We start from the raw sequence: 26586 nt of genomic DNA on the forward strand, positions 1-26586 counted from the left end.
ACCTGCCTTGGGAAATGTCTAAAGATCTCATATTACTCTGGAAGCAGAATGCCTGTGTTCCCACAGCACTAGACTGATACCTTTATCAACAGTTATAATATCGGGGGAGATGGCCACTGATTGAACAACTTGGTGGATTCCATTGTCATCTTCTTTTTTAGGCACACAAGCCATGCCCCCTCTTTTTTCCCTGGGGTACCACCAGTGTCGCTGGAACTATGAAGATGAACAGGATGTGAAGGCAGTCGATGCAGGGTTTGATGAACATGACATTCCATATGATGTCATGTGGCTGGACATAGAGCACACGGAGGACAAGAAGTACTTCACCTGGGACAAAAAGAGATTCGCAAACCCCAAAAGGATGCAAGAGCTGCTCAGGAGCAAAGGACGCAAGGTGAGGTCAGCCTGATGGTGTCTAAAGGGTTTTAACCCCAAAACTTAAAGAACAGAAAAGGACATCTGATCCTCTGGAACTGGAGCTACAGACTGTTATGAGCCACCACGTGGGTGCTGAAGATTGAACCCAGGTTTCCATAAGAGCAGCCAGTGATCTTAACAGCAAAGCTGTTTCTCCATCCCCCATTTCAATGTTCAAGATGCTGGGCTAGTGGTGAAGGGGTCTGTGAGTGGTTGGGAAAGGCACGCATATATAACTGTAATACAAGACAGAGACACAGACAGGAGCGGATAGCAGAATCTGTAACTCAGCATACAAAACTCCCAACACTTAAAGAACCAACAGAGAACTTGAATAGATAGATAGTCCACCAAAGAAGGCATTCAAGTAACACATGACAGCCAAGAAACACATGAAATCTGCTCTCTTTCTACCTAATGGAACTTGGGTTTCAGGGATCAAACTGAGATCTTCCTGGCTGGTAGCAAGCCTTTAGCTTCTGAGCCATCCATTCCATGGTTTGTGGTTTGGAAGGGGTTGGAGGGTTGGGGAAGATGGGTGCACACATATGCCTTTATGTGTCATTCCCTAGACACTATCGCCTTGCCTTTTTCTTTCTTGTGAAACATGGTCGCTCACTGATGTAACTGGTCATAGAACCTCTGAGACCATATACATGCCTCTATCTTCCCAATGCTGGGATTGCAAACACATGCCACCATGCCTGGCTTCCTTACATGGGTTCTGCAGCTCAAACTCAGGTCCTCATGCTTGCAAGGACCTGACCTGACTGACTTACCTCCCCAGGCCTCCTCTCCCTTCCTTTTCATCAGTGTCATCTTTGCCCTAAATACTAGGGAGTTAGGACCTTGCGTAGCTAGTTCTTTCATAGAACACTTGGCATGCAGACAGATAAAATATCATCTAAAGACATGTATGGCTGCTGAAATGGCTCAGTGGGTAAAGGCACTTTGCCGCCAAGTCTGAGAACCTGAGTTCAAGCCCCAGAATACACCTGGTGGCAGGAGAGAGCCAACTTCAGACACACACACACACACACACACACACACACACACACACACACACACTAAATAAGTAAATAAATAAATAAATGTAAAATAATAATAAAGTAATAAGTTATGATAATTATAACAGAATTCATCCAGATTAATAATAATTTTGGAATGAAATGTTATAGGGATTTACTAATGTCCAAAATTTTCAATGAGTTGTAGTTTCTGAGTAAAATTCAACCCCCCAAACTATGGATAAAACACCTAAATAAGCATAAGTCTCATAAAACTGACATGGCCTTAAAATCTGTCCTGACAGCTTGTGGTTATCAGTGACCCCCACATCAAGGTGGATCCTGACTACACAGTCTATGCTGAAGCCAAAGAACGGGGCTTCTTTGTGAAGAATCCAGAGGGTGGCGACTTGGAAGGAGTCTGTTGGCCTGGTATGGTGTCACTTGTCCCCACATCTTCAGTCTCAATTAACAAAACATCCGTGGCCCACATTCTCATTCCTCGAGGGCATCTCTTTCTCTTCCAGCCACATCTGTAGCACCTTAGAGCCACGCCATTGCCTTCTTTGATATCTTTCCTAGCACCTCGTGCAGTGGGCTGAATGCACTTACCAGTCAGTGACCAGATAGGTGAGAGGATGAAAAGTGAGCAAAGAATTCATCTCCAAGGCAGGTTATTTCTCCGAGATGGGAAGCAAGGAGTGAGGAAAGCAAGGAGCGGGCATTGACTGGCAGGCTCTCCCTGGGGATTGTTCTTTGTTCTTTCAGCCCACAGTTTTGACTTTCAGACTTTCATGCGTGGCCTCAGTGCCTGTAGAACTCTAGATGCAAAAGCTGTGAGTTTAAAGCCTCATTAGAAATTCTCCAAAGACCAAAAGAATTCACCACTGTCATAAATCCAAGTGCTGTGGAGAAGCCTGTGCCTTCCCTTTCTCCCTTGAACCATTTGAACAAGTCTGTGTTCTCTTCAGAAAGAGGAGTCACTGCAAGGGATTTGGCAACCTTGCTTGGCCTTCCTCAGGTCGTTAGTGAAGGACAGGCTCCATCCGGATACTTGTTCCTTGCCATGTCCATGTGTAATAAGATTTATTTTGTGTGTGTGACCCTTAAAGGATCCCCAGCTGCTGGCAATAAAGTGAATAACTATAGAACTATAGCCATATTTAGCTAAGGATTGTTGTCTGTGCTGCTCTGTTTTCTAATCTTCTAATCAATGATGCTCAGAGGAAAGAACCCAGTTTAATAGAACTATTTGACCCTATGACTTTCAGTGTCGGTTGCCTCTTGGACTTCTGGGAACAGGAGAGGATATAAAAAGTCAATAGAGGCTGAGAGAGAAAGAAGAGAAAGAGTAGGGTCCAGGTCACACAGAGGCAGGGTCAGAGAGTAGAGATAGAGAAGAGAGTTGGTTCAGGAAAGAGATTAAGTAGAGTGAACATAGGAGACTATTGAGCCAGGAGTAGCTGAGCTGAAGCAGAGGAGATATCGTTAGTTGAAAGTGAAGTGGGTGGGGGCTGGAGAGATGGCTCACTGGTTAAGAGCACTGACTGCTCTTCTAGAGGACCTGAGTTCAATTCCCAGCAACCACGTGGTGGCTCACAACCATCTGTAATGGGATCTGATGCCCTCTTCTGGTGTGTCTGAAGATAGTGACAGTATACTCAGATCCATAAAATAAATAAATCTGGGGCTGGGGATTTAGCTCAGTGGTAGAGCGCTTACCTAGGAAGCGCAAGGCCCTGGGTTCGGTCCCCAGCTCTGAAAAAAAAGAACCAAAAAATAAATAAATAAATAAATAAATAAATAAATAAATAAATAAATCTTTTAAAAAAGTGAATTGGGCTAGCAGAGAGAGAAGAGAAGACAGTTAGTTGGTGAAAGTTGAGTCAGGAGAATCCAGGCTGAGCAGATAGGCTAGAATAGTTGGAAGAAATGTTTGAGAGGACTGGGAGGAAAGGTTAGGAGATGTCTTTTTTTTTTTTTTCTTTTTTCTTTTTTTCGGAGTTGGGGACCAAACCCAGGGCCTTGCGCTTGTTAGGCAAGCGCTCTACCACTGAGCTAAATCCCCAACCCCAGGAGATGTCTTTGAAGGGGCTAGGCTAGAAACTGGAAGTAGGGCTGGCTGGGAAAGAACTGGTTACTGCTTATAAGAAAAGAAAACATTAAGGGGACATTAAAAACATAAAAAATACACATTTTACACCCATTTTAGCCTCTGTGTTAAAAGATTTAAATTTTTGTCACTTAAAGATTACCTTTACTCCCTCGTAGACCATGCCCCTCTCGGCTGCATTTGACATAAGGTGCATTGATGTCTCACACTGCATAGCTTCCTTACCATACATCTTACTGTAAACACTGCTGTTCTGACAGACTGCCCACTGTTGTACCTCTGCAGGTCTCTCGTCTTACCTGGACTTCACCAACCCCAAGGTCAGAGAGTGGTATTCCAGCCTTTTTGCTTTTCCTGTCTATCAGGTTGGTTTTTACTCCTTTACTGTTTCCTAGTTAACCTGAAACGATGAAAAAATTTCTTCTTTATAACACTCTGAATTAAATCTTAACCCCACACATAATAAAACTGAGATGTGGGGAGTTTTTTTTTTTTTTTTGTTTTTTTGTTTTGTTTTGTTTTGTTTTTTGGTTCTTTTTTTTGGAGCTGAGGACCGAACCCAGGGCCTTGCGCTTCCTAGGTAAGTGCTCTACCACTGAGCTAAATCCCCAGCCCCGTGGGGAGTTTTTAAAACCCATAAATGTCGCCCACTTACTAAGAGGTGGGCCCAAAGTTTGAATTCAAGTCTATCTGTCTCCCAAGCTCAGCTCTTAAGCACAAGACACTCATTTTTGAGCATCATTGATTAGGAGATTAGAAAACAGCAGTATAGACACCAGTCCTTAGCTAAATATGGCTATAGTCATTCCCTGTATCTGGGTCCTGGAAGGAAGCTGGGATTATTAAAACACAGTGTGAGGAACAGGGCATTAGGGAATAAAGGGGTGCCCTGGCTGATGCTCCCTGTAATGGAAGTCAAATGCTGAGACAGGAGGTTTATAAAATAAGTTTTAGTACCGTGTTCACTTGATTGAAAGAACACAAACTATATATAAGATGTTAACAAACAGATAATGCAGAATATTAGAGAAAAATCAAGTCATATATGGTAACAATTGCTTCTAGTTAAGAATTATAGCAGATATTTCTTCTCAGCTCTTTGGACAAGACCAAGTGAGGACTTAAAGTAGATAGTGGCTGATATAGAGCCTAATGGTGAATAGTCACACTTTTTCTGGCATGTAAGGACCTAGGAGAGAACTTAGAGGCCAGGGTGTGCAGCATTCTCTCAACAAATACTTACCCCTAGCCTTCTTCAGTCAGACACTGTTCTTGGTGAACGGGGTTTTTACTGAACAAAATCCACAGCCTAATTAGCATGAAAAATAAATAAGAAGGAAATAAAGAAGGTCAGAGATACCATCCTATTACTATCACCCCTGGGGAAGGACTCTCACGGCCAGGATTCCCTTCCTAGGGATCTACGGACATCCTTTTCCTATGGAATGACATGAATGAGCCCTCAGTCTTCAGAGGGCCAGAGCTAACCATGCAGAAGAATGCTGTTCATCATGGCAACTGGGAACACAGAGAACTTCACAACATCTACGGCTTTTATCACGTAAGACATCTAAATAAAAGTCAAATAGATCCATATGGCCTGCTTTTAAACTGAGTGTGCTATGCATGTTTCTCATGTCTTTGTTGTAAGCTGCCATGAGTCTTAGATTACAGCCAATTTATTATTTCTCCCTGTGCTTTTCCTTTCATAATGAACCTGATAAAAATTTAAATATTGTATACTACTGTAAGATGTTTATTGGTTGGGCTGGAGAGATGGCTCAGCGGTTAAGAGCACTGACTGTTCTTCCAGAGGTCCTGAGTTCAATTCCCAGCAACCACATGGTGACTCACAACCAACTGTAATGGGGATCCGATGCCCTCTTCTGGTGTGTCTGAAGACAGCTACAGTGTACTCATATACATGAAATAAGTAAAATTAAAAAAAAAGATGTTTATTGGCACAGGCAATCTATAAATGTGTTAATGAATGTAATTAAAGCAAGGCTTTATAATTTCATAAATATCTGTCTATTGCTAGCTTAACTGAGTTTGGTGGCACACATGTCCAATCCTAACATCCAGAGTACGGAGGGACTGTGAATTTGAGGCCTACCTGGCCTATATTAATGAGTTCCAGACCAGCCTAGACTATACAACAACACCTGGTCACAAAAGCAAAAGGCACACAGTGGCTGGAGTGATGGATGATCAATGCTTAAGAGGGGTTTCTGCTCTTCCGAGGGCCTGAGTTTGGTTTCCAGCTCCTAAGTCAGGCGGCTCACAAAGCCGGTAACTCCAGCTCCAAGGCAGGCATCTAACACTTTCTTGAGAGATACCCACATAGGGAGTATGCACTCACATATATATACGTTTTTAAAATATTTTTATTCTTTTTTTTTTTTCTTTTTTTTTTTTTCGGAGCTGGGGACCGAACCCAGGACCTTGCGTTTCCTAGGTAAGCGCTCTACCACTGAGCTAAATCCCCAGCCCCTTAAAATATTTTTAAAGGGCTAGAGAAATGGTTCAGTGGTTCAGTTCCCAGCACCTTCTTGCTGGCTAACAACCATCTGTAATTCCAGTTCCAGGGTATCCAAAGCTGCCTTCTGGAACTCACTTTGTAGACCAGGCTTCAAAAAAAACTTATGAAGCATTTAATTCATATTATGGGTTCAGAAGACCATAATGGCACAGTGAAGGGACACGGAAAGCTTGTGTCCTGACCTATAATCATAAGGCTTTAAGGGAGGCACATTGGGAATGGCATAAGTCTTTTGAAACCTCTGCACCTACCCCTGGTGACACACCTCCTCTAACAAGGTCACACTCCTAATCCTTCCCAAACAGTTCCACCAACTGGGGAGCAGGTATTAAATATGTGAGCCTATGAGGGCTGTTGTCATTCAAACCATCACACTGGCCTTTTCAAATGTGTGAGCTTTCCTAATTGACTCAGCCTTCTCGGAAAAGATGGTAGAATTCTCTTCTATTTGCTAATCACACCCAAAGGTTGAGAATCACTTCCCTAATTTATACCTATGAGTCATTATTGCATTGTGGCTGCATGGCTGTAGGTCTCCCACAATCACTATTTACTAATAGGAGCAGCTGGCTGGACATAGCCGTTTCCAAGCTTATTTCTCTAAAAGCTTTTTGCTTTAACTGTCAGTTACTTGAGGAATTTCTTAGGTAGGCTAAAGCAGACACTCAACATCTCTAAATTTATTTTTTTACCAATGAAAGCTATCTGACTCACAGATTATTGTGCAGATCCCATGGAAATATATTATAAAATGCCTACCAGTCGTACCGCTCAATAAATGGTGGGTTGGTGTTTTCTCTTGTTGCGTGGTGTTTGTTTATCTTCTGCCATGCTGGGCCTTAGACATGCTGGGTAGCCACTCTTCTCATCTGCATCCCTGTTTCTGTTTACTATCACTTCATTTATATTTCTGATCTAATAAATGTTTTCATCTTTACCAGGCAAATTAATGTCATTCGTTGTATCATCAAAGAGACTTGATGGGTTTGTTATTTCCCATTTCACAGTCCATCCGACGCTTTACCTTTCTTATGTTAGTAGTCTACTGAGCATATTGGCATAATACCTTCATCCTGCCTCCTCTTCCCAATCTTTCTCCATTGACTGACTTACAGCAAATGGCTACGGCAGAAGGATTGATACAGCGATCTCAGGGGAAGGAGAGGCCCTTTGTTCTTTCGCGTTCCTTCTTTGCTGGATCACAAAAGTATGGTAAGAAATGGCTCACATTATGAAATTCAATGCTGCTACCCATCCTTTTCTTTTGTACACCATTTATGATTTATCCTGACACTATGTTCTTTAATAGTCTACTTACAGTATAGACAATGATACGTCTGACATGTATATTTTAACTATGAATAATAAGACTTAGAGGCACCTCACTTGATAAAATGACTGCCCACTAGGCAAGAGGCCCTGAGTTTCAGGTTTAGCATCATATAAACCCAGTCAAGGTGGTGCATGCTTGTAATCCTAGCAGTCCAGAGATGGAGGCAGAAAGAACAGAAGTTCATGGTCATCCTCCAGTGCTCTCTTGGGTTTCATGAGACCCTGTCTCCCTCCCACATCCTAAAAAACAGTAAAAAAAAATTTTCATCAATGTCTTAGTTAGGGTTTCCATTGCTGTAAGAGACACCATGACCACAGCAACGCTTATAAAGAAAACATTTAATTGGGACTAGCTTCAAGTTTCAGAGGTTTATAGTCCACTATCATCATGTTAGGAAGTACGTGGCAAGAAGGCAGACATGGTGCTGGAGAAGGGACTGAGAGTCACACTACTCCTGGCTTGAGCATCTGAGACCTCAAAGCCCACCCCCTAGTGACACACATCTCCAACAAGGCCACACCTTCTAATAGTGTGCTCCCTGTGGGCCAATGACGGCCATTTTATTCAAACCGCCACAATCAAGTTTAGTTCTTTTTTTTTCCCTGCTAAAGAAGTGGCCCTTACTTGTTGGGACAGTGTCTTGGAGTATTCAGTTTTCTGGCATGGTCATCTCTGATCCTATCTTTTAACTTGTAAAAACCAGGGAAATACACCTCTAATATAACGAACGCTTCAGCAACCTGTTCCACTTAGCCAGATGGCTTAAAATAGGTCTGGCTGCTGTTTGCTGTCAGGGTCATCTATGACTGGATCTGATTTACAGATCTGTTTCAACTTAGCCACTCTGTTGCAGGAAGGCTATTTTAAGGCCTTAGGTCTTAAAATAAAAGCTATTTTAAGAGTTTTGGTGCTGATGTAAAGAGTTTAGTTTTGCTGTATGGTAGGCATTTTCAGGTTCCATCTCAACCTCCCTAAACCAGCCCATGTTCTTCAGCCAAAGGACAACATAGTTCAATGGAGGTGTTCATCATAGCATTAGACCTTGAGGCTGAAAGGAAAGTCTACACATGTAACACTAGAAGAAGGGTTACAAAAATGTGGGTTATCCACAAGACAAACTATGATGAGCAGTTTAAAATTATAGTTTAAATGGTTTCTTCATTTATTTTAGGGAGGCCTGACACATGCCACGTGTGTAGAGGTCAGAGGACAACCTATGGTAGCTACTTTTCTCCTTCCTTAAAGTGCTACTTTTAATGCATGAGATTATGTTTGTAACATTATATAAACTAAAAAAGAAAGCATGCCTAAATGATATTCACTATCCCAATTGTTAAAAATGTAAATGTCACTTAAATCAATAAGTAGATTTTGGTAAAATACAGTAAATTTTAAGCCTATAATCCCAGCCTTGGGAGTAGAAGCAAAAGGATCAGGAATTCAAGGTCATCACAAGCCACATAGAAGATGTGAAACCAACCTGAGATACAGAGAGAGAGAGAGAGAGAGAGAGAGAGAGAGAGAGAGAGAGAGAGAGAGAGAGCGCGCCAGCAAGAGGGTTCACTGGGTTAAGGCACTTGCCACCAAGCCTAATGGCCTGAGTTAAATTGTAGGGACCCACATGGTGGAAGGAGAGAACCAACTTCCGCAAACCAGGCTACACGGTGAGTTTCTATCTCAAACAAACAAACAAACAAACAAACCTGCATGGGAAATGAGGGAGGGAAAAAAATTAATGGAGAAGTTTATAGGCAGCAGTTTAAAAAGATAAGCCACACGGACGCTAATGTTTTTCCTGTTGGATCTGTTGATACAGGGTCTCTCTATGTAGCTCAGGCTGGCTTTGAACTTATATTGCCTCTCCCTCCCCGGTGCTGGGATTGCAAGTGTATGCCACCATGCCCTGTGCTATTTTACGTTGTTTCTGATCACTTAGATGCTGATCTGTTTCTACAGTGCTCTGTGTAATTATCTGGCCCAGTGTGTAGCTAGGAAAACATGACTTTTCCCAGTCATATCCTTGACCAATAGCTATGAACAACTGTGACTACACACCCATATTAGCTATGATATATCTGTACGTCTTCATGAGCTTTCTTTTTTGTTTTTTGAGGATGGTGGTGTTTTGTTTTGTTTCATTTTGTTTTTTGAGACCGGTAACTCTGGCTGTCCTGGAACTCACTCTGCAGACTAGGGCTGGCCTCAAACTCAGAGATCCACCTGCCTCTGCTTCCCAGAGTGTTGGGATTAAAAGTATACACCACTATTGCCTGGTTTCCATGAGCTTTCTGGATGAGAGTATCACCATTATTTCAAAATCACTAGAGTGCAGTTTTTAAAAATCATTTGATAATATTTTTTCTGCCTATAGGACAGTTCAACGTTTCTACAGAAGATTAAAACAAAAATATCTACTGAAACAGTTTTGGTAAAAGGTAGAGCAAAAAAAAAAAAGACTCCAGAATCTCTAGATGTAGTGAAATAAGATTGTGTCCCCTCTTACTTCTCTTTCCTGATATAGAAACTGTCATCATAACTCTTACCAACTATCATGTGAACTGGAGCTTTGGCTTTAACATGCGACTTCTAGACTCAAATCTCTTCAGTAACTCTATAACTAGGAAAGGTTATGGACCAACTGTTTACCATAGCTCCCTAATCTATAAAATAGAGCTAATCATAGTGTTTGCCTCATAGAATTGTTGTGATGACCAAGTGGGACAGGAAATCCAGAGTATTTAGTTGTTTTTGGTTTGGTTTGGTTTGTGTGGTGGTTTGAATATGCTTGGCCTATAGGGCATAGTATTGTTAGGCGGTGTGGCCTTGTTGGAGGAAGTATGTCATTGTGGGGGTGGGCTTTGAAGCTCCACTCAGTCCAGAATAGTTAGTTTTCCCCTGGCTACAGTCAGATCAAGATGCAGTGCCATGCCTGCCTGGATGCCGCCATGCCCCTGCCTTGATGATAATGGACTGAGCCTCTGAAACTGTAAGCCATCCCCAATTAAATGTTGTTCCTTATAAGAGTTACCCTGCTCGTGGTATCTCTTCACGGCAATGAAAACCCTAAGATGGTTTGGGGTTTGGGTTGGTTTTTTTTACTTGTTTGTGTGTTGACACAAGGTTTCTCTCTGTAGCCTTGGCTGTCCTGGGGTCTTGCTCTGTAGACCAGGCTGGCATCAAACTCGCAGAGTTCTGCCTCCTGAGTGCTGTGATTAAAGGCATGCACCTCCACTGCCCATTGTTTATGGATATTAATATCTTTTTCTCATTAGAAAATTGATACCTTTTACAGAAATATCAGAATCTGTTTAAGGTGAAAAATCTGTTTCCTTTTTTGTTTTTTTTTTTTTTTTGTATTTTACAAATATGGAATCTAAATGAAATGAAATGTATTGGGTGATTTGTATGTGTTTTAATGCCTTGTTATGGGTGATCTAGGTGCAGTGTGGACGGGAGACAACACAGCAGAATGGAGCTATCTGAAAATCTCCATCCCTATGTTACTTACCCTCAGTGTCTCAGGGATCTCCTTCTGTGGAGGTAAGCTGGTTGTTGTCCTGAGGTGTCGACCAGGAGGGAGTGAGAAGTGAGGGTCCTCAATGCTGCTGGCCTATTGAGCAAGGATGAATGCAGGGAAGAAACTGGGAAGAGAGCATACGTGTCACTTTAAAACTTACTGCACACTCTGTGTCATGGCACACACCTTTAATCCAGCCTTCTAAAGGCAGAGATGAGAGCGTCTCTACCAGTTTAAGGCCAGCCTGGTCTGCATAGAAAGCTCCAGGACAGCTGGTTTACATAGCAAGACCCTGTTTGTTTGGGTGTTTTGTTTTGTTTTAAACCTTACATGTGTCTCGCCTAAATTGAGGACATAAAGTCAGGTGGAGGATGTCTTGTTCCCTTAGCACTGCCTCTGGAGACACAGTAACTGAGTGTTTTAGAAGCATGAGAGCACTGTAAGCAACTTAGCAAACCAAAGCCAACCTTGCTCAGCAGAGTGCTAGCTAGCCTAGCATGCTCGAGGCCTGGGTTTGATAGGCAGCAGGGTAGCCAAGGAAATAAGACGATCAGCCTTAGAGAAATATTTTGTGGTCAGCAGATGTAAGATTCTGTAACATAATTTAACTTTTTTTTTCTTTAAGATGTGTTCAGTTGCTCTAGGGCTTGCCTAGCTCACAAGAAACCCTCAGTTTGATCCCCAGCCCCACATAAAAACATGCACAGTTGCACATACCTGTGATCCAGACTGGGATGCGGAGATAGAAAGGCCAAAGGTTCGAGGTTGTCCTAAGCCACTAGCTCCTCCAAGGTCGGGCTGGGCTGAATAAGACCATCTAAAAAGGATGGGACATGGAGATGGCTCAGAGAGCACAGTGCTCACTATACAGACATGAGGACTTATGTTCTGAACCCCAGCACCCATGTAAAAGAGCCAGATGCAGTGGTGCATGCCTGTGATCCCAGAGCTGGGGAAGCTGAGACAGGAGGATCCCTGTTGCTTGCTAGCAATCCAATCTAGACAATCAATACACTTCAGGTTCAACGAGAAAACTTGTCTCAAAAAATAGAGAATGACTGAGGAAGACATTGAAGTCAGGTTGTGGCCTCCACATGCCTTCTCACACATGAACACACATACACACACACACACACACACACACACACACACACACACACACACACACAAGATGTGTTCTTAGAAAAGATAGGTCTAGTTAAAATGCATATCTGATGGCTTGCCTTTCCTTGTCCTGAGGATTTAATGCTAATAAATGTTACCAATATGAAGGTGCTCAGAATATACTGCCTCCAGTTCTAGCTACAGGTGTGTTTGATTTTTATCTTCTACAAGAATAAAACAAGTTAATAACACTTTTTTTGATATGTGTGTCCTTATGACATTGGTCCACAGGCAAGAAATACATGTCCTGCCCACAGAGTGAGCATGAACTTCTACCTAAACCCCCAAAGCTGTTGATTTGCTTCTCTGTGGTTGATATTATTTTAGCTTTTCTTTTCAAAAGAAATAAATTACCAGTCACCTTTCCTTCAATACACAGATAAACCCCTTACCAGGGAGACTGCAGTTTCTGAGTAGTGAAGGAAGAACACACAGGACAACTGCTCTTACAGAAAAGCCTGTGGCCTTTTGACAAAAAATAGAAGGAAAGAAAAGGAAATCACAGAGCATTCTGCCAGATCACTGGCTGGTGTTCAGGGTTCAGACTCCCCTATTTGAGGCCATATGTCGAGTTTAGTACACACATAGAGTGACTCCTCTCTTTTTCAAGGCCTCATTTTACCGTATCACATTATTGATTTCGTGTGGTTTCTTCATCTGGCCTTTGTCTAACCAGCTGATGTGGGCGGCTTCATTGGCAATCCTGAAGCAGAGCTGCTAGTGCGCTGGTACCAGGCTGCAGCTTACCAGCCCTTCTTCCGAGGCCATGCTACCATGAACACCAAGCGGCGAGAACCCTGGCTGTTTGGGGCAGAATACACTCAGCTGATCCGGGAAGCCATCAGAGAGCGCTACAGCCTCCTGCCCTATCTGTATTCTCTGTTCTACCATGCGCACGTGTCTTCTCAGCCTGTCATGAGGTAAAAGGAACACCCTTTATTAGGGGCTCCAGCAACCAGCCAACAGATCCCCTCAGAATGAGGGTCTGGAAAGGGAGAACAAAAGCCATGTGTTTAGTCAAGTTTCAATCAACTTCACTTCCTGTTGTGGTGCTGGCTGTTGAAAACACAGAAGCTACTGACTAGATCCCTACTTCTCATGATTACAGTATTGGTATTTGTTGAGAGATGGAAGTATTATGAAGGACAAGGAGATTTTCTAGGTTAGAGAAAAACATCCACAGAATTCTGTGTCAGCTGTTCCTAAACTCACTTGAGACCAGAAGTTTCCTGGTAATTCTGGTCATCAGCTAGGGTTAGAGACACCAGCCTTGTTACCATTCTGTAGAAACAGAATACATTGTTGCAAAGATTGGTAAATACATAACAAATATTGAGCTGGAGAGTTGGCTCAGATGGTAACACTTGTTGCTCTTGCAGAGGACCTGGGTTCAATTCTCAGCACTCATGTGGTTCCTCACATCTACATTTGACTCCAGTCCTGGGGGAATCCAATGCCCTCTTCTGACATCCACAAGTACCAGACATGCATATGGTACACATACATAATACATGCATGCAAAACACTCATACACCTAAAATAATTTTAAAACTCTAAAGAATTAGTTTCAAATTAAAAAAATAAATTTCGGGGCTGGGGATTTAGCTCAGTGGTAGAGCGCTTACCTAGGAAGCGCAAGGCCCTGGGTTCGGTCCCCAGCTCCGAAAAAAAGAACCAAAAAATAAATAAATAAATAAATAAATAAATAAATAAATAAATAAATAAATTTCTTGATGCTGAAGAGAGGATTCAGCAGTTTAAAATGCTTACTGCTCTTGGAAAGGACTTAAATTTAGCTCCCAGCACCCATGTCCAGCTGGAACTCCAGCCCCAAGGGCTCCAGTGCCCTCTTCTGGCCTCTGTAAGCAATTGTACTCAAATGGTATGTATGTATGTATGTATGTATGTATGTATGTATGTATGTATGTATGTATTTATGTGTATACACACACACACACACACACACACATACACACACTTAAATAAACCATTCTCATAAAATTAAAGGATGGTTCAAAGCACTAAGTCGCTATCTAGGCACAGAGAGTGACAGTTTTGTTTTTATGAACCTAAATGCCTCCTCAATGAGTTGTATGAAACAATAACTATTTTTAAATCTTGGCAATTTCTCACCCTCCCCCAAAGTGTTACCTGCTTGAAAGCAAGGAAAATTAGTTTCTTTCTTCTAAGTAAATAATAATTAAATGATATATGAAAGACAGTGGCTGCAAGAAGTGGTACAGAATTATCATTATAATAAAGTATGATTTTTTTTTTTTGGCAAACATTTACTTCACACCAGAAATGTTATACATTTGGACTTGCCTTAGTTCTTGCCTGCAAGAGTGGTAGGTAGTTAGTACTCAATAGTCAGATAGGAGTGTGGCACACAAGAGGAGTCTGAATATCCCATTAGGACATTCAAGTTGATAGAAACTCTTTCACATAATAAATGTAAAGTAACCATAGCAACTGCTCATAAACTCTTTGGTCATATGAGAAAGAATCTTGGCTCTTTGGTATTTTCCAATTCCTTTTGGAGAGGTATAACATTAAAAACATAAAAATCTAATAAAACATTTAATACCAAGAATAATAAAACAATATTTTAAATGCAAATTCTGTTTCCTTTTCCCAGGCCCCTGTGGGTCGAATTTCCTGATGACTTAGAGACTTTTGCTGTGGAAGATGAATACATGCTAGGTAAGTATTCATAGGTTAATTATAGTTGTGATAAATTCTGTAACTATGTTTTTTATTATATTTTCTAGTGAAAATCCCCTAAGCCCAAGAAAGACAGCTGATAAAATAAAAGAGATTCCATCACCAATATTTTTATTTTGAGTCAAGGTCTCATTTGCCCAGGCTAGCCTGGAACTTACTCTATATCTAAGGATGAGGTGGGCGTCTCATCCCAACTGCTGGGATCACAGGTATGCCTCATTGCGTCTGATGCTGGGAACTGAACTCAGAGCAGCATGCATGCTCGACACTCACTCTAAGTACTAAGCTCCACCCTGCCCTCCTTCACCAAGGCTTTAGTGTAATAGTGAGACTGTAGCACTACTCTGTGGTAATGTAGCCCCTAGCAGACTGTTCCTACTAATAACAAGAAACCTATTGTATTGTGAATATAATCTGACAGTTTTATTTTGGGACCCACAACTCTAAAGCCTGACAAGATTGCTACAGGGAAGGTAAGTATAAGAAAGTAGACCTCCTTTATATAAAACACAGTTATAGTAAAACTCGGGATTGCAATAGTAGACCTTGTTTTTGGTTTGTTGTCTTTTTTTTTTTTTAAACCCAAGACAAGGCTTTGTAGCCCAGGTTATCCTTGGACTTGTAATCCTCTTCATCCAGATTTCTGAAACTTCAGGCATATGCTACAATTCCTAGCTAGGCTTCTTTAAGAGGATCAACCGTGAAGTCTAAAACATGGAAGTTTATTGTATTAGCATTCAAGCCCAAGAAGCAAGGCTAGATATTGGGACCCAAAGAGTCAATTCCATTCTAAATAGTGGAAACCTCGAAATATAACTAATGGTGATAAGAATATCAGGAACAAGAACCCCTGGAGATATAATTGAGGGCGCGCTCTTGTATAACATGCACAGGCTCTGGGCTCAATCCCCGGCACATGTGGCTTCAGCTTAATTGTCACTGCCGTGGAAAACCATCTTTCATCAGTCCTTGCTACCTGTACCTTAGTTCTATCCTCCCCATTCAAAGCCTGTCCCACCTCTTAGGTAATTTTTCCTTTGCTTTGTACTTTCACCTCTTTCAGAATTCTCTTCAAAACCCTAATTCACTTGTAATTTCTTTTTAATATCTGTCCTCTTCACTTACCACAAACTCTCATGTTACTCATGTAAATGTCCCCAGAACCTAGCTTGGTACTCGGTAAATAAATCTTTATTGGCTAAAAGAAACAATCCGATAGACATCGTGGTCCATGCCTATAATTCAACACTCATGAGTTCAAGGTGCCTGTTACGTAGTGAGTGAGACCCTGGAAACAAACCTTTAGAATGAATTCATGCATAAATGCACTTTACATATGTATAATGCCAGTATGAAAGCAAAGTAACATCCAGACTATTCTTAAGAGAGGCACAGACTGCAATGGTAAGGGCCTGAGAGCTACACAGACCAGACTTCCTCATCACTTCACAGCTCACTCTAACCAGAGACATTCCTAGCAAATGATGACCCCTGGGGAGGGTGTGGTGCTTCCTGATGGTGGGCAGCCCAGTACTTACGTAGAAAACGAAACTGTGGGACTGAGCATGGTGGCCCAAGCCTATAACCCTGGAGTTCGAAAGGCTGAGGTGGGAGAATCATCCCAAAGCCAGCTGGGGATGCAGAATGAGTTCCAGGTCACTCTTGGCTACACAGCAAGACCTTGTCTCAAAAAACAAGAACCAAAGCAAATGAACACATGAGACTGTGATAGACAAGGCCTCTGCCCCACAATCCTGAACCACAAGTGGGTTTGATTCGTTACCTTTCTGAGCCATGCCCTTGACCTCCCAGTGCTTCTGTCTGGTGGGTTATTTGTTCAACTCATCATCATCTCCGCCTTGCAGAGGACCACAGTCTGGTGCTCACCAGAGTGTTCAACAAAGGGGAAGGAGCCCTTCGGGTTTCCTATAACGATACTCAGCTGCACATCCTCCTTGCTTTTCAGGCAATGCTTTATTGGTTCATCCAGTTACAGCACCACAGACCACCATGATTGATGTCTTCCTGCCAGGGTCAAATGAGGTGAGAGCAGTGGCAGACACAAGTCTGCTGTCTCCTAGCTCCTGTGCCTGCTTTCCTCTTGGGAAAGAAATTGCTTCAGCATGCAGTTGTGAATTTGCCTCGTACACTGTTTTCCACAGTCATGACGCTGTTCTCAGAGGTTGACAAACTTATGTAGGGAAGGTGGAGAAGAGGAATGGGTGACAACCTGAGGGATGGTTTTTATTTTCACACTTAGACATGTGTCCTTATGGAGATGGGGTACTTCGAGGTAGAGGATTTATCCCACCTAGTTACTTTGTGGGGTGCCTTTTGGTAATTTACCAACTAATTTGGTAATTTACCTCCTTTGCTAGGGCCCCCAAAGGAGAGTTTAGACACTGTCTTCAATTCTCATAATCATCCCCAAAATCAATGCTGTAGGTAGGAGTAATCAATCAATGCTGTAGGAAGGAGTAATCGCTTCCGTGGATTTCCTCCAAGTCTGTCTCTTCTCTGATGCTCTTCTCTCCTGTGTATAGTGATCGAGGTGCTGTCCTGTGTTTTGTTATGTTTTTACTTTTTTCTCTTATGGTTACAAGCATTAAGTAAGTTTATTTTTTTATTTTTTTGGTTCTTTATTTCAGAGCTGGGGATCGAACCCAGGGCCTTGCGCTTCCTAGGCAAGCACTCTACCACTGAGCTAAATCCCCAACCCCCAAGTCAGTTTATTTATAGCGTGTGCATGATGGGGAAGTCTCATGTACCACAGCATGTATGTAGAGGTCAGAGAACAGTTTTGTGGAGTCAGTTCTCCCACTCCACCTTTGTTTGGGTTCTGGGGAACAAATTCAAGTCCTTACTGTCACTTGTTGAGGCATCTCATCAACTCAAGCGTGAAGGTTTTGGAAGTCAGCAGACTGTAAGAACCGTGAAGGCACGTTCTCATCTTCCCCTCATGGACAGTTCTTTACTGCCGTGCATATCTAGCACCTAGCACAGCAGTAGATTGTTCAGCAACTAACTTTTGAATGTATAGGAAGACATGGAATGGTCTTTAGTTCGTCAATTATACCCCTTTGGTAACTTCCTCCTCCCCCTCTTCTTCGTTTTGAGATAGGCTCTCATGTATCTCAGGCCGGCCTTGAAACTTAGGGTAAACATGAACTTCTGATCCTCCCACTTCGTATACCACCAAGCCTGATTTATTATATGCTGAGGACTCAACACTAGGCTTCATGCATGCTTTGGGATTTTCTTAAATGAAGAATATGTGGGGGATCTGATGGTAGAGGCCCATAATTACAGCAAGAAGATTTCAGTTCAAGGTCTACCTGGACTACACAGTGAGTTCAAGGACACCCTGGGTAACTTAGTAAGATTCCATGTAAAATAATAGAAGGCAAGAGATCCACTTCAGGGGTAAAGCACTTCCTTAGGATGTGTGAGTACTTAGGTTCAATTCCCAGTAACATATACGTGTGTGTGTGTGTATACATGCGCCGCAGGAAAATACACACACACACACACACACACACACACACACACACACACACACACACATACACGGGGTATGGGGTGTGGTTTTCATAACTTGTCCCACAAATTTTAATTATATTTACTTAAACTTCTTTTTATTCCTTCCTTCTGAGAGAAATGCCCACTCTCTCTTCAATACAGTTGGTTTCATTTTAGGTCTGGTACAACTCTAAGACATTTGCATATTGGAAAGGAGGATGTGCTGTGAAGGTTCCAGTAACCTTGGATACTGTAAGTTATTTTCAGAGTATTATTTTTATCTATTTAGCTGTGTTAGTCTACTCAGAATACAGCTTGGGAGGCAAAGACAACAGAAATTTATGTTTATACTTCTGAAGGAATAAGACCTATATCAAAATGCCGGCTGACTCAGGTCCTCCTGAAATATTTCTTCCTGGCATGTAGGACGGGATGGAGAGAGTAAGGAAACAGTGTTCTTGTAAATGGGGCTGAAGACATGGCTCCGTGGTTAAGAGCACTGTTGCTCTTGCAGAAGACCTAGCTTTGGCTCCTAGCACTCTATATCAGGAGTAATCTTTATGAGCTTGTCTCCAGATAAGACTCACTTCAGTGGTTGGGGCTTCAACATATGAATGGGGAGACACAAACATTCTGCTTATAATGTATTTTTCTAAAAAGTGAACCAAGAGTATAAGTGTTTGATATAACAACTCATGCTGTATATATAGAGAAAATAAATTATAATAATACTCACCTTAGGCTGTGCTTGGGAGAGGATGTGGTAAGCCATGGAGAAAGACTGCTAAAGGATACAGGTTTCTTTTAGAGGTGTTTTTGGGGTTTTAAATTTGATTGTGGCAGGGTTGGGGATTTAGCTCAGTGGTAGAGCAAGGTCCTGGGTTCTGTCCCCAGCTCCGAAAAAAAGAAAAAAAAATTTGATTGTGGCAATAGTTACTTACATGCTTTAATGTACTGAAGTGGTTTGATTATATACTCTAATTATAAATTTTGAAGCATATGAATATACCAATAAAGCCATTAAGATACGTGAAGAGTTTAAAAATCCATATACCCTGACTCGTGGCATGAAATATTGAGGATAAACAGCTCTTGCCTGTATATACACTTTTACCTAAGAACAGTGAGAAGAAAAAGAGTGTGCACCACAATGCTGAATAAATTGTCAAAAAATTGAAAGGTGCATCTCTGGGCCTCTGGGCAAGAGAATGTGTCAGTTATGAAATTAGAGTCAAGGTGACCATCCTGGCTGAATCATAAGCATGACCGTAGGCCCTGTAGAACGAAATTAATAGATTAGTGGTGTTGTTTTACAAATTATCATCAATGGTTTCATTATAAAGAATCTGGTTCCAGACATCAACTTTCAGATCCGAAAGAGACCTAAGTAATCTTCTACCCTATCCCTTTGTCTTAGTCACTACTCTGTTGTTGTGACCAAGGCAACTCTTACAAAAGAAAGTGTTTGATTATCATCATGGCAGAGAGCACGGCGACATGCGAGTATGGTGCTGGAGAAGGAGCTGAGAGCTGCAGCCTGGTCTGCAAGCAAAGACATTGGACCTGGTGGGGGCCTTTGAAACCTCACAGCCCACATATTTCCTCCCCACACCCCATTCATTCTAATCCTTTCAAACAGTGCCACTTCCTGGTGACCAAACATTAAAATATATGAGTCTATGGGAGCCATTCTTATCCATTTGCACGTGAAGAAACTGACAGAGAAGTTAATTCGTTTTTGTCCAGAATCACCACTTGGTTGTGGCAGAACTATGACAAGTCCCTCCCACCTCCTGCAAGTTTTCTGAACTCTGAATCTGTAGCCAATTCCACTGTAACTTACTGTCTTGTTCTTTAAAAATAAGGGAGAGAGAGAGAGAGAGAGAGAGAGAGAGAGAGAGAGAGAGAGAGAGCTACTTTTCCTTTTTGCTGCCTGTGAATGGGGGGGGGGCAGGGAAGCATATCTTGACCACCCCGAGTTCTCTCTCTGAAAATCACACATGTTCTCACCCTTTTCTTCTTACTAACACTTGACTCAGAGAAAAGCACACACACTTACACGATCTGGGTAGCTCCTTACCAGAGGCAAGAAACCTACCTACCAAGCTCTCCTGCCAAGAACCACTCCAAAAAACTGATTGATATGAACCATGGCCACAGCCATGTTGAAGTTCCCTTGATGCTTTCAGTATCAGAAGCAGCTTTTGAGTCACAGAGTTGAGTCCATCATCCTGTTGACCAAGACAAGCAGAGAAACAAATGTGCAGATGCTAGGAGAAACCAACAGAAGTTGTCTCTACACAGACACAGACACATTTGGTTACACAAGTCCCATCACACCCATTTACATAAACAGAAAAATCCACTCTTTAGCAGGTCTCTAGAGTAACATGCTTGCTATTTTATTAACAAGGACGTTAAAGGTATAAAATGGAATGTCCTTTCTCGTTAAGTTGAAAATGATTCTTTAGGGGTAACCCTGGGCCTCTAACAAGATGAGTAGAATAAAATCCATTGTTTCAGTGAAAAAGTGGCAAGGACCATGTGCTGGTTAGATCGTCAACTTGACGTAAACTTGAGTCTGCTGAGGAAGTATTTCTGTCAGACTGGCCGGTAGGCATGTCTGTGTGGCATTTCCTTGGTTGATGCAGGGGGGCCCAGCTCACTGTGGACAGTATCACCCCAGGGCAAGTGGTGCTGGGAGGCACAGAGACCTTAGCTGAGTGTGAGCCTGGAAGCAAGCCAGCCAGCAGGGTTTCTCAGTGGTCTCTGCTTCAGTTCCTGTCTCTGAGTTCCTGCGTTGACTTCCCTCGATAAGGAACTATAACATGTAAAATGGTATAAACCTTTTCTCCCCCAAATTGCTTCCTGCCAGTGTTTTATCACAGCAACAGAACCCAAGACAGATAGCAGAGATAATAAATTGGGAAATGTAGCTAATTGCACCAATATTTTAAAATGTGGGTGAATTGGGACCTGCAAGTTAGCTCAGTGCTTATTAGGCAAGCTTGCCAACCTCTGTTCAATTCTCAAAACCCACATAAAGGTAGAACAAGAAAACTGACTTCACAAAGTTGTGTTCTGAACGTCATACACATGCTATGACATGTGTGTGCCAAATACACACACATACACACAAAGCTATTATAAAAACACAAAAATAAGTATGAATAAGTAAACAATTGTTGGAGGGCAAACTTAAAGAGAGCTTTATTAAATGTTAAATACTGACCAAGAGATGGACTTTGATCAGGACCATTCTCTGGAATTTCCCAGCTGGAATAGCCAAATAATTTTTCATGAACCATTTTTCAATTGGTCCATTTTCTTTTAATCCCACAGTCCCCATGCTTGCCACTCCTCTGCACACAGATATTCTTTGCTTGAGTTTATATCTGTAAAGAGTGTGGATCTCATATAGCAAAATACTTAAAAATTCTACTTGGAACGTTCTCTCTATGGGTATGTCCTTCCTGGGAATGCTGCTGTGTTACAGATCCCAGTGTTTCAACGAGGTGGAAGTGTGGTACCAGTAAAGACTACTGTGGGGAAGTCCACCGGCTGGATGACTGACTCCCCATATGGGCTCCGAGTTGCCCTAAACACTCAGGTATTTGGAAAGCCAGTCACTGTTTTCCAATTCTATCTCTTTACACTGGTAGCCTCTTGAGGGTAAGAAAAAGTAATAAATCTCATATGAAACAATGTATCTGATGTTTATCTCAAAGTCAGGGGCTGAGTCATTTCTTAATTACTGTGAAGTCTGCGCTTCCTGGCATTGTTCTTAGGAACTCTGAAATCCAGGAATGATGCAAACATACTTCTGGGGGTGCAATGCCCTCCTCTCAGTTTGGCTTGGATTGCTACTGGAAAATATTTATTATGCAGTCCGCCCCTGCAGGCTGGTCCTGAAACTTGGTCTCCTACCGAAGAGGGCTATTGAAAAAGTGTCTTAAGGGGTTGGGGATTTAGCTCAGTGGTAGAGCGCTTGCCTAGCAAGCGCAAGGCCCCAGCTCAAAAAAAAAAAAAAAAAAAAAAAAGGAAAAAGTGTCTTAACTATTCTGGGTATACCCAAACTCATTCAGTGACTTCTATTCTCCTTGGGCAGCTCAAATGACTAAACCTCCCTGAGTATGACCTGGGAGTATTGAGAGTCTTTTGAGCCAAGTGAAGCTTGCCATTGTATACCTCTCATTTACCTCAATGACTTACAGAACCGAAAACATATTCTTGTTATAGTTATACTTACTTATATTAATATTGTAAAATAAGTAAGCTATAACTTTCTTTTCCATGTATTTTATTGAAGCTTGTCTTCTTCAGGCAAACTATGATCTAGGATCCATGAGGGATCCCAGAATGAATGCAATAAGCTAGAGACCCAGCCAACAGCCAACAGTATGAGTAACTAGCCTGCCATGCACAGGGCTGTAGCGTTGGCTGCAAAAGCGTCCTCCCACCTTGAGTACGAAGGGCATCTAGAGACAGTTGACTTCATCTATTACATAGTGATTTTTCAACTTCAATGCTAATATGTGAACGTTCTTGACACATTCTGGGATAGTATATTCATAGAACTCATTACAGACTATATTTCATATTTCAGTGTCCTTCAACAAAGTCTTACTCTGGGTGCCCCTCTTATGTAGTCATCCTGTTCATATTATTTTATGGTCTACTCAGGAGTGATTGGACATTGAATATGTCAGGAACTTATGTGTAACTTTGTTCAAATGCTCAGTCTTTCAGAGTTTTCACAAATGTTCAGATGTTACTCTTTCCCTTTAGAAGATAACACTTTTTCTCTTATAAAACTATTGCCATCAGCAGACCCTCTGTAATTCGCTGCACAGGGTTCTGCTGTGGGAGAGCTGTATCTCGATGACGGCCATTCATTCCAGTACCTCCACCAGAACCAGTTCTTACACCGCAAGTTCTTATTCTGCTCCAGTGTTCTGACCAACAGGTGAGGGCAGCTGTGAGCTGTGACTCTTCTTAGACTATGCTGCCCTCTTGGCATCTTCAAGTAAATGGATAGCTCATGTTTTCAGTTTAGGGGCTTAAGAAATGGCCTTTGGGGGGCTGGAGAGATGGCTCAGCGGTTAAGAGCACCCAACTGCTCTTTCAGAGGTCATGAGTTCAATTCCCAGCAACCACATGGTGGCTTACAACCATCTGTAAAGAGATCTGATGCCCTCTTCTGGTGTATCTGAAGACAGCTACAGTGTACTTATATATAATAAATGAATAAATCTTTAAAAAAAAAAAAAAAGAAATGGCCTTTGGGTTAAAGATCCCTGGTTGCTCTTGAAGAGGACCCAGGTTCAGTTCCCAGCACCCATATGGTCTGTAACTCAGCTGCAGGAGATCTGACCCTCCTCTTCTGGCCTCCAAGGGCATGCGGTGCACTTATATACACACAGCCAATTTTATATTCCTAAAATAAAAGCAATAAAAGTTATTTAAGATGTTATTTAAATAATGAATGGTAAAGGACATTAAATTTTTCAATCACTCACTGTGAGAATTCCATTTTTGCCTTTATCTTCTTTGCCCCCAAAATAAAACTATTCAGTGTAAGTACTCCTTAATACCTTCATTCCTCCAGGTACCAGTTAATTATACATCTGGTTTCTTTCAGCTTGATTGTAATGTCCAAACCACACTGTATCCTTTGCGCTCGTCACACAGTTTAGGGAGATTGATGTGGCCCTGACCACCAGTTCTTGGCACAGAGAATCCCTTGCTTTCCACCTCTTTGTCCTACTGAATATGGCTCCTATATGGACCATGACTCCATAGAAACAAGAGCTCGGGCTGGAGAGATGGCTCAGCGGTTAAGAGCACCCGACTGCTCTTCCAGAGGTCATGAGTTCGATTCCCAGCAACCACATGGTGGCTCACAACCATTTGTAAAGAGATCTGATGCCCTCTTCTGGTGTGTCTGAAGACAGCTACAGTGTACTTATATATAATAAATAAAATAAATCTTTAAAAAAAAAAAAGAAAAAGAAACAAGAGCTCTCAGGGTGGAGATATTGACCTGGAGACCATTTAAAGCCCCATCCCTCCCTTTTTCCTAATACCATCTATATCCTTCCAGGTGTGCTGATGAGAAGGGTCATTACCCCAGCAAGTGCATCGTGGAGCAGATCTTGGTCTTAGGCCTTAAGAAGAAGCCATCTTCTGTGACTACCCATTCTTCTGGTACGCAAACAGCTCCTTACGGCACCATTTGTGCTGGAAACACAGAGGTATCTGCAGTGAAGAGACGGTTTGTTCCCAAACTGTCATGCTGTACCAAGCTCAGGCCATCTCTGCTCTTTCTAGGTTTTCTAGTCTCTAGAGCGGCAGGCCTCCACCTCTGAGACAGAAATGGTGCTTCCACAGGGGTCGCACGTCACATATTTACATTAGAATTCATAGCAGTAGCAAAGTTACAGTTATGACGAAGCAATGAAATGATTTTATAGTCGAGGGTCACTGCAACGTGAAAAGCTGTATTAAAAGGTCACAGCATCAAGAAGGTTGGGAAACACTGCTCTAGATTTAGCAGGCTAATCTGCTTCTCTTCCTGAGTTGCTCTTTCTCCCACAGTTAATATTTACTAAGAGAAACTGTTGGAGGCCTCCAATAGTATTCTAGGTGTTTCCTTTTTAAAAGATTTATTTATTTTATTTATATGTACACTGTAGCTGTCTTCAGACACACCAGCGGACATTGGATCCCATTGGTTGTGAGCCACCATGTGGTTGCTGGGAATTGAACTCAGGACCTCTGGAAGAACAGACAGTGCCCTTAACCGCTGAAACATTTCTGCAGCCCTCTGGGTGTTTCTCAGTGTGTAATAGATTACAGTCATCTTCGGCCCTGGAAACAGAATAAAATTCTATTTTGAAGAATTTCACCTACTGCATTTCTTAGATAAATCACGTTGGTCCTGATAGTATCTTTCCAACTAGGGTTATATTCAAAACAATGAGACTTTCCCTTTTTAAAGAATTCACAAAGTTCATGAATAAAAGTGTTTCCAGATTTTCCTAAGTGAAAAATAACACTGTTTGAGAACATCAGTTAACATCAGATTTGAAGGGAAAAAAAGATTTTTTTTCTCCTGGTTTCTCACAAACTGTCTTTTTATCATCTTGCTGTTTAGATGGTAAAGTTCAGCCTGCAACTTTTGCGTACTGTGCCAAAACATGTACCCTGAGTCTGAAGAAGCTGTCTCTGAGTGTTGGTGATGACTGGGAGGTCCATGTCAGCTGACAAGCAGGTGCCCTGGTAGAGTACGGGAAGCCACCTGACCACTCTGCCTTCTTAGCCTCCTGAGAGCCGTGCTGCCATCTAATTTGCTTCCCTGGGGAAAATGACATTTCTCTTATCTCTAGTGTACTGATGACCAGTAAATTTCAGGCTTAAAGATTTTAGCCAGGTGCAGTAGCCCACTCCTGTAATCCCAGCACTCAGAAAGCTGAAGCAGAAGGATCGTGAGTTCAAGACCAGCCTAAGCAAGACCTGTCTCAAAAAAAAATCAAAAATAAGATTTCAGATTTTACATTTAAAGATGTATTGTTGACCCTCTGCACAAACACTGCCCTCCCCACAGCCCCACAATTCCCTGAGACATTAAAAGAGCTCAATGAGTGGCCTGACTTGGAGCAGGGCTACTCAAGAGACCCGTTTGTGGGGCTTGCTTCAGGCTGTACAGCACACAGAGTGCTGTATAGCACATTCTGGCTGTTGCAGCAGCAGCAGAGTTGCCCAACCCAATATCCAAGTAGATAGCAGTGCCTGGTACTCTGAGGGTTACCTTCTGTCAGCAGCTGTGTGGGTGTGGCAGCCGCTGCCACAGACACTGCATGGGCAGAGCTGTGGAAAGGTCTTCTCCCCTGAGAGTGACTCCGGAACACAAGGATAAGATCCTCTTTCACACTTCTTAGATTCAAAACTACCAAATCAATTTTCAAAGTCAGATTTATACCTTTTAATTATACTTTATTAAATACTATCTACTAACTGAAGAATATGTATAAAGTGAATATAATAAGCTATAATTAGTAAAAAATGAAATAAATACCCACATCCCACAGGTGAACTTCAAAAATAGAGCACAGGCCTGGGCCTAGAATAGCACAAGTGATTGGCAGTTGTCTTAGGCACGACCAATAACCAAAATAAGTAATATTTCAATACACTGTCTTTAAAAATCAAAATGAATGCAAAAACCCACACAGGCTTAACAATAGG

The 26586-nt window shown here is 42.0% G+C and overlaps 1 protein-coding gene and 1 long non-coding RNA gene across 12 annotated transcripts in view; one reads left to right on the forward strand and one right to left on the reverse strand.

The window, feature by feature from the left end:
• The window catches only part of Ganc (glucosidase, alpha; neutral C), a 51864-nt gene extending 25305 nt beyond the window's left edge, over positions 1-26559 (forward strand). Inside the window, exons 11-24 of one of the 6 annotated variants that reach the window (NM_001145840.1) lie at positions 162-397; positions 1733-1859; positions 3826-3905; positions 4958-5101; positions 7198-7294; positions 10854-10955; positions 12773-13016; positions 14735-14799; positions 16787-16863; positions 18517-18591; positions 21836-21949; positions 23193-23305; positions 24443-24546; positions 25496-26559. In NM_001145840.1, the coding sequence (NP_001139312.1) occupies positions 162-397; positions 1733-1859; positions 3826-3905; positions 4958-5101; positions 7198-7294; positions 10854-10955; positions 12773-13016; positions 14735-14799; positions 16787-16863; positions 18517-18591; positions 21836-21949; positions 23193-23305; positions 24443-24546; positions 25496-25605 (1688 nt within the window). In that variant the 3' untranslated portion in view covers positions 25606-26559. Of the gene's footprint in view, positions 1-161; positions 398-1732; positions 1860-3825; positions 3906-4957; positions 5102-7197; positions 7295-10853; positions 10956-12772; positions 13017-14734; positions 14800-16786; positions 16864-18516; positions 18592-19756; positions 20444-21835; positions 21950-23166; positions 23306-24442; positions 24547-25495 lie in introns of those variants that run through there. The other 5 variants (XR_005501772.2, XM_063283077.1, XM_063283078.1 and 2 more) reach the window with 5 other exon arrangements.
• Positions 1855-26586, reverse strand: part of LOC108350445 (uncharacterized) — a 29491-nt gene continuing 4759 nt past the window's right edge. Inside the window, exons 3-11 of one of the 6 annotated variants that reach the window (XR_010064876.1) lie at positions 20438-20570; positions 19076-19233; positions 16604-16845; positions 16359-16505; positions 11650-11749; positions 10924-11056; positions 4784-4849; positions 3840-3940; positions 1855-2261 (exon numbers count right to left, since the gene is read on the reverse strand). This is a non-coding gene — a long non-coding RNA (uncharacterized LOC108350445). Of the gene's footprint in view, positions 2262-3839; positions 3941-4783; positions 4850-10923; positions 11057-11649; positions 11750-16358; positions 19615-20437; positions 20571-26586 lie in introns of all 6 variants that reach the window. The other 5 variants (XR_010064875.1, XR_005502397.2, XR_005502392.2 and 2 more) reach the window with 5 other exon arrangements.

Source organism: Rattus norvegicus, chromosome 3 (genome assembly GCF_036323735.1).
Source record: "Rattus norvegicus strain BN/NHsdMcwi chromosome 3, GRCr8, whole genome shotgun sequence".
NCBI classification, from domain to species: domain Eukaryota; kingdom Metazoa; phylum Chordata; class Mammalia; order Rodentia; family Muridae; genus Rattus; species Rattus norvegicus.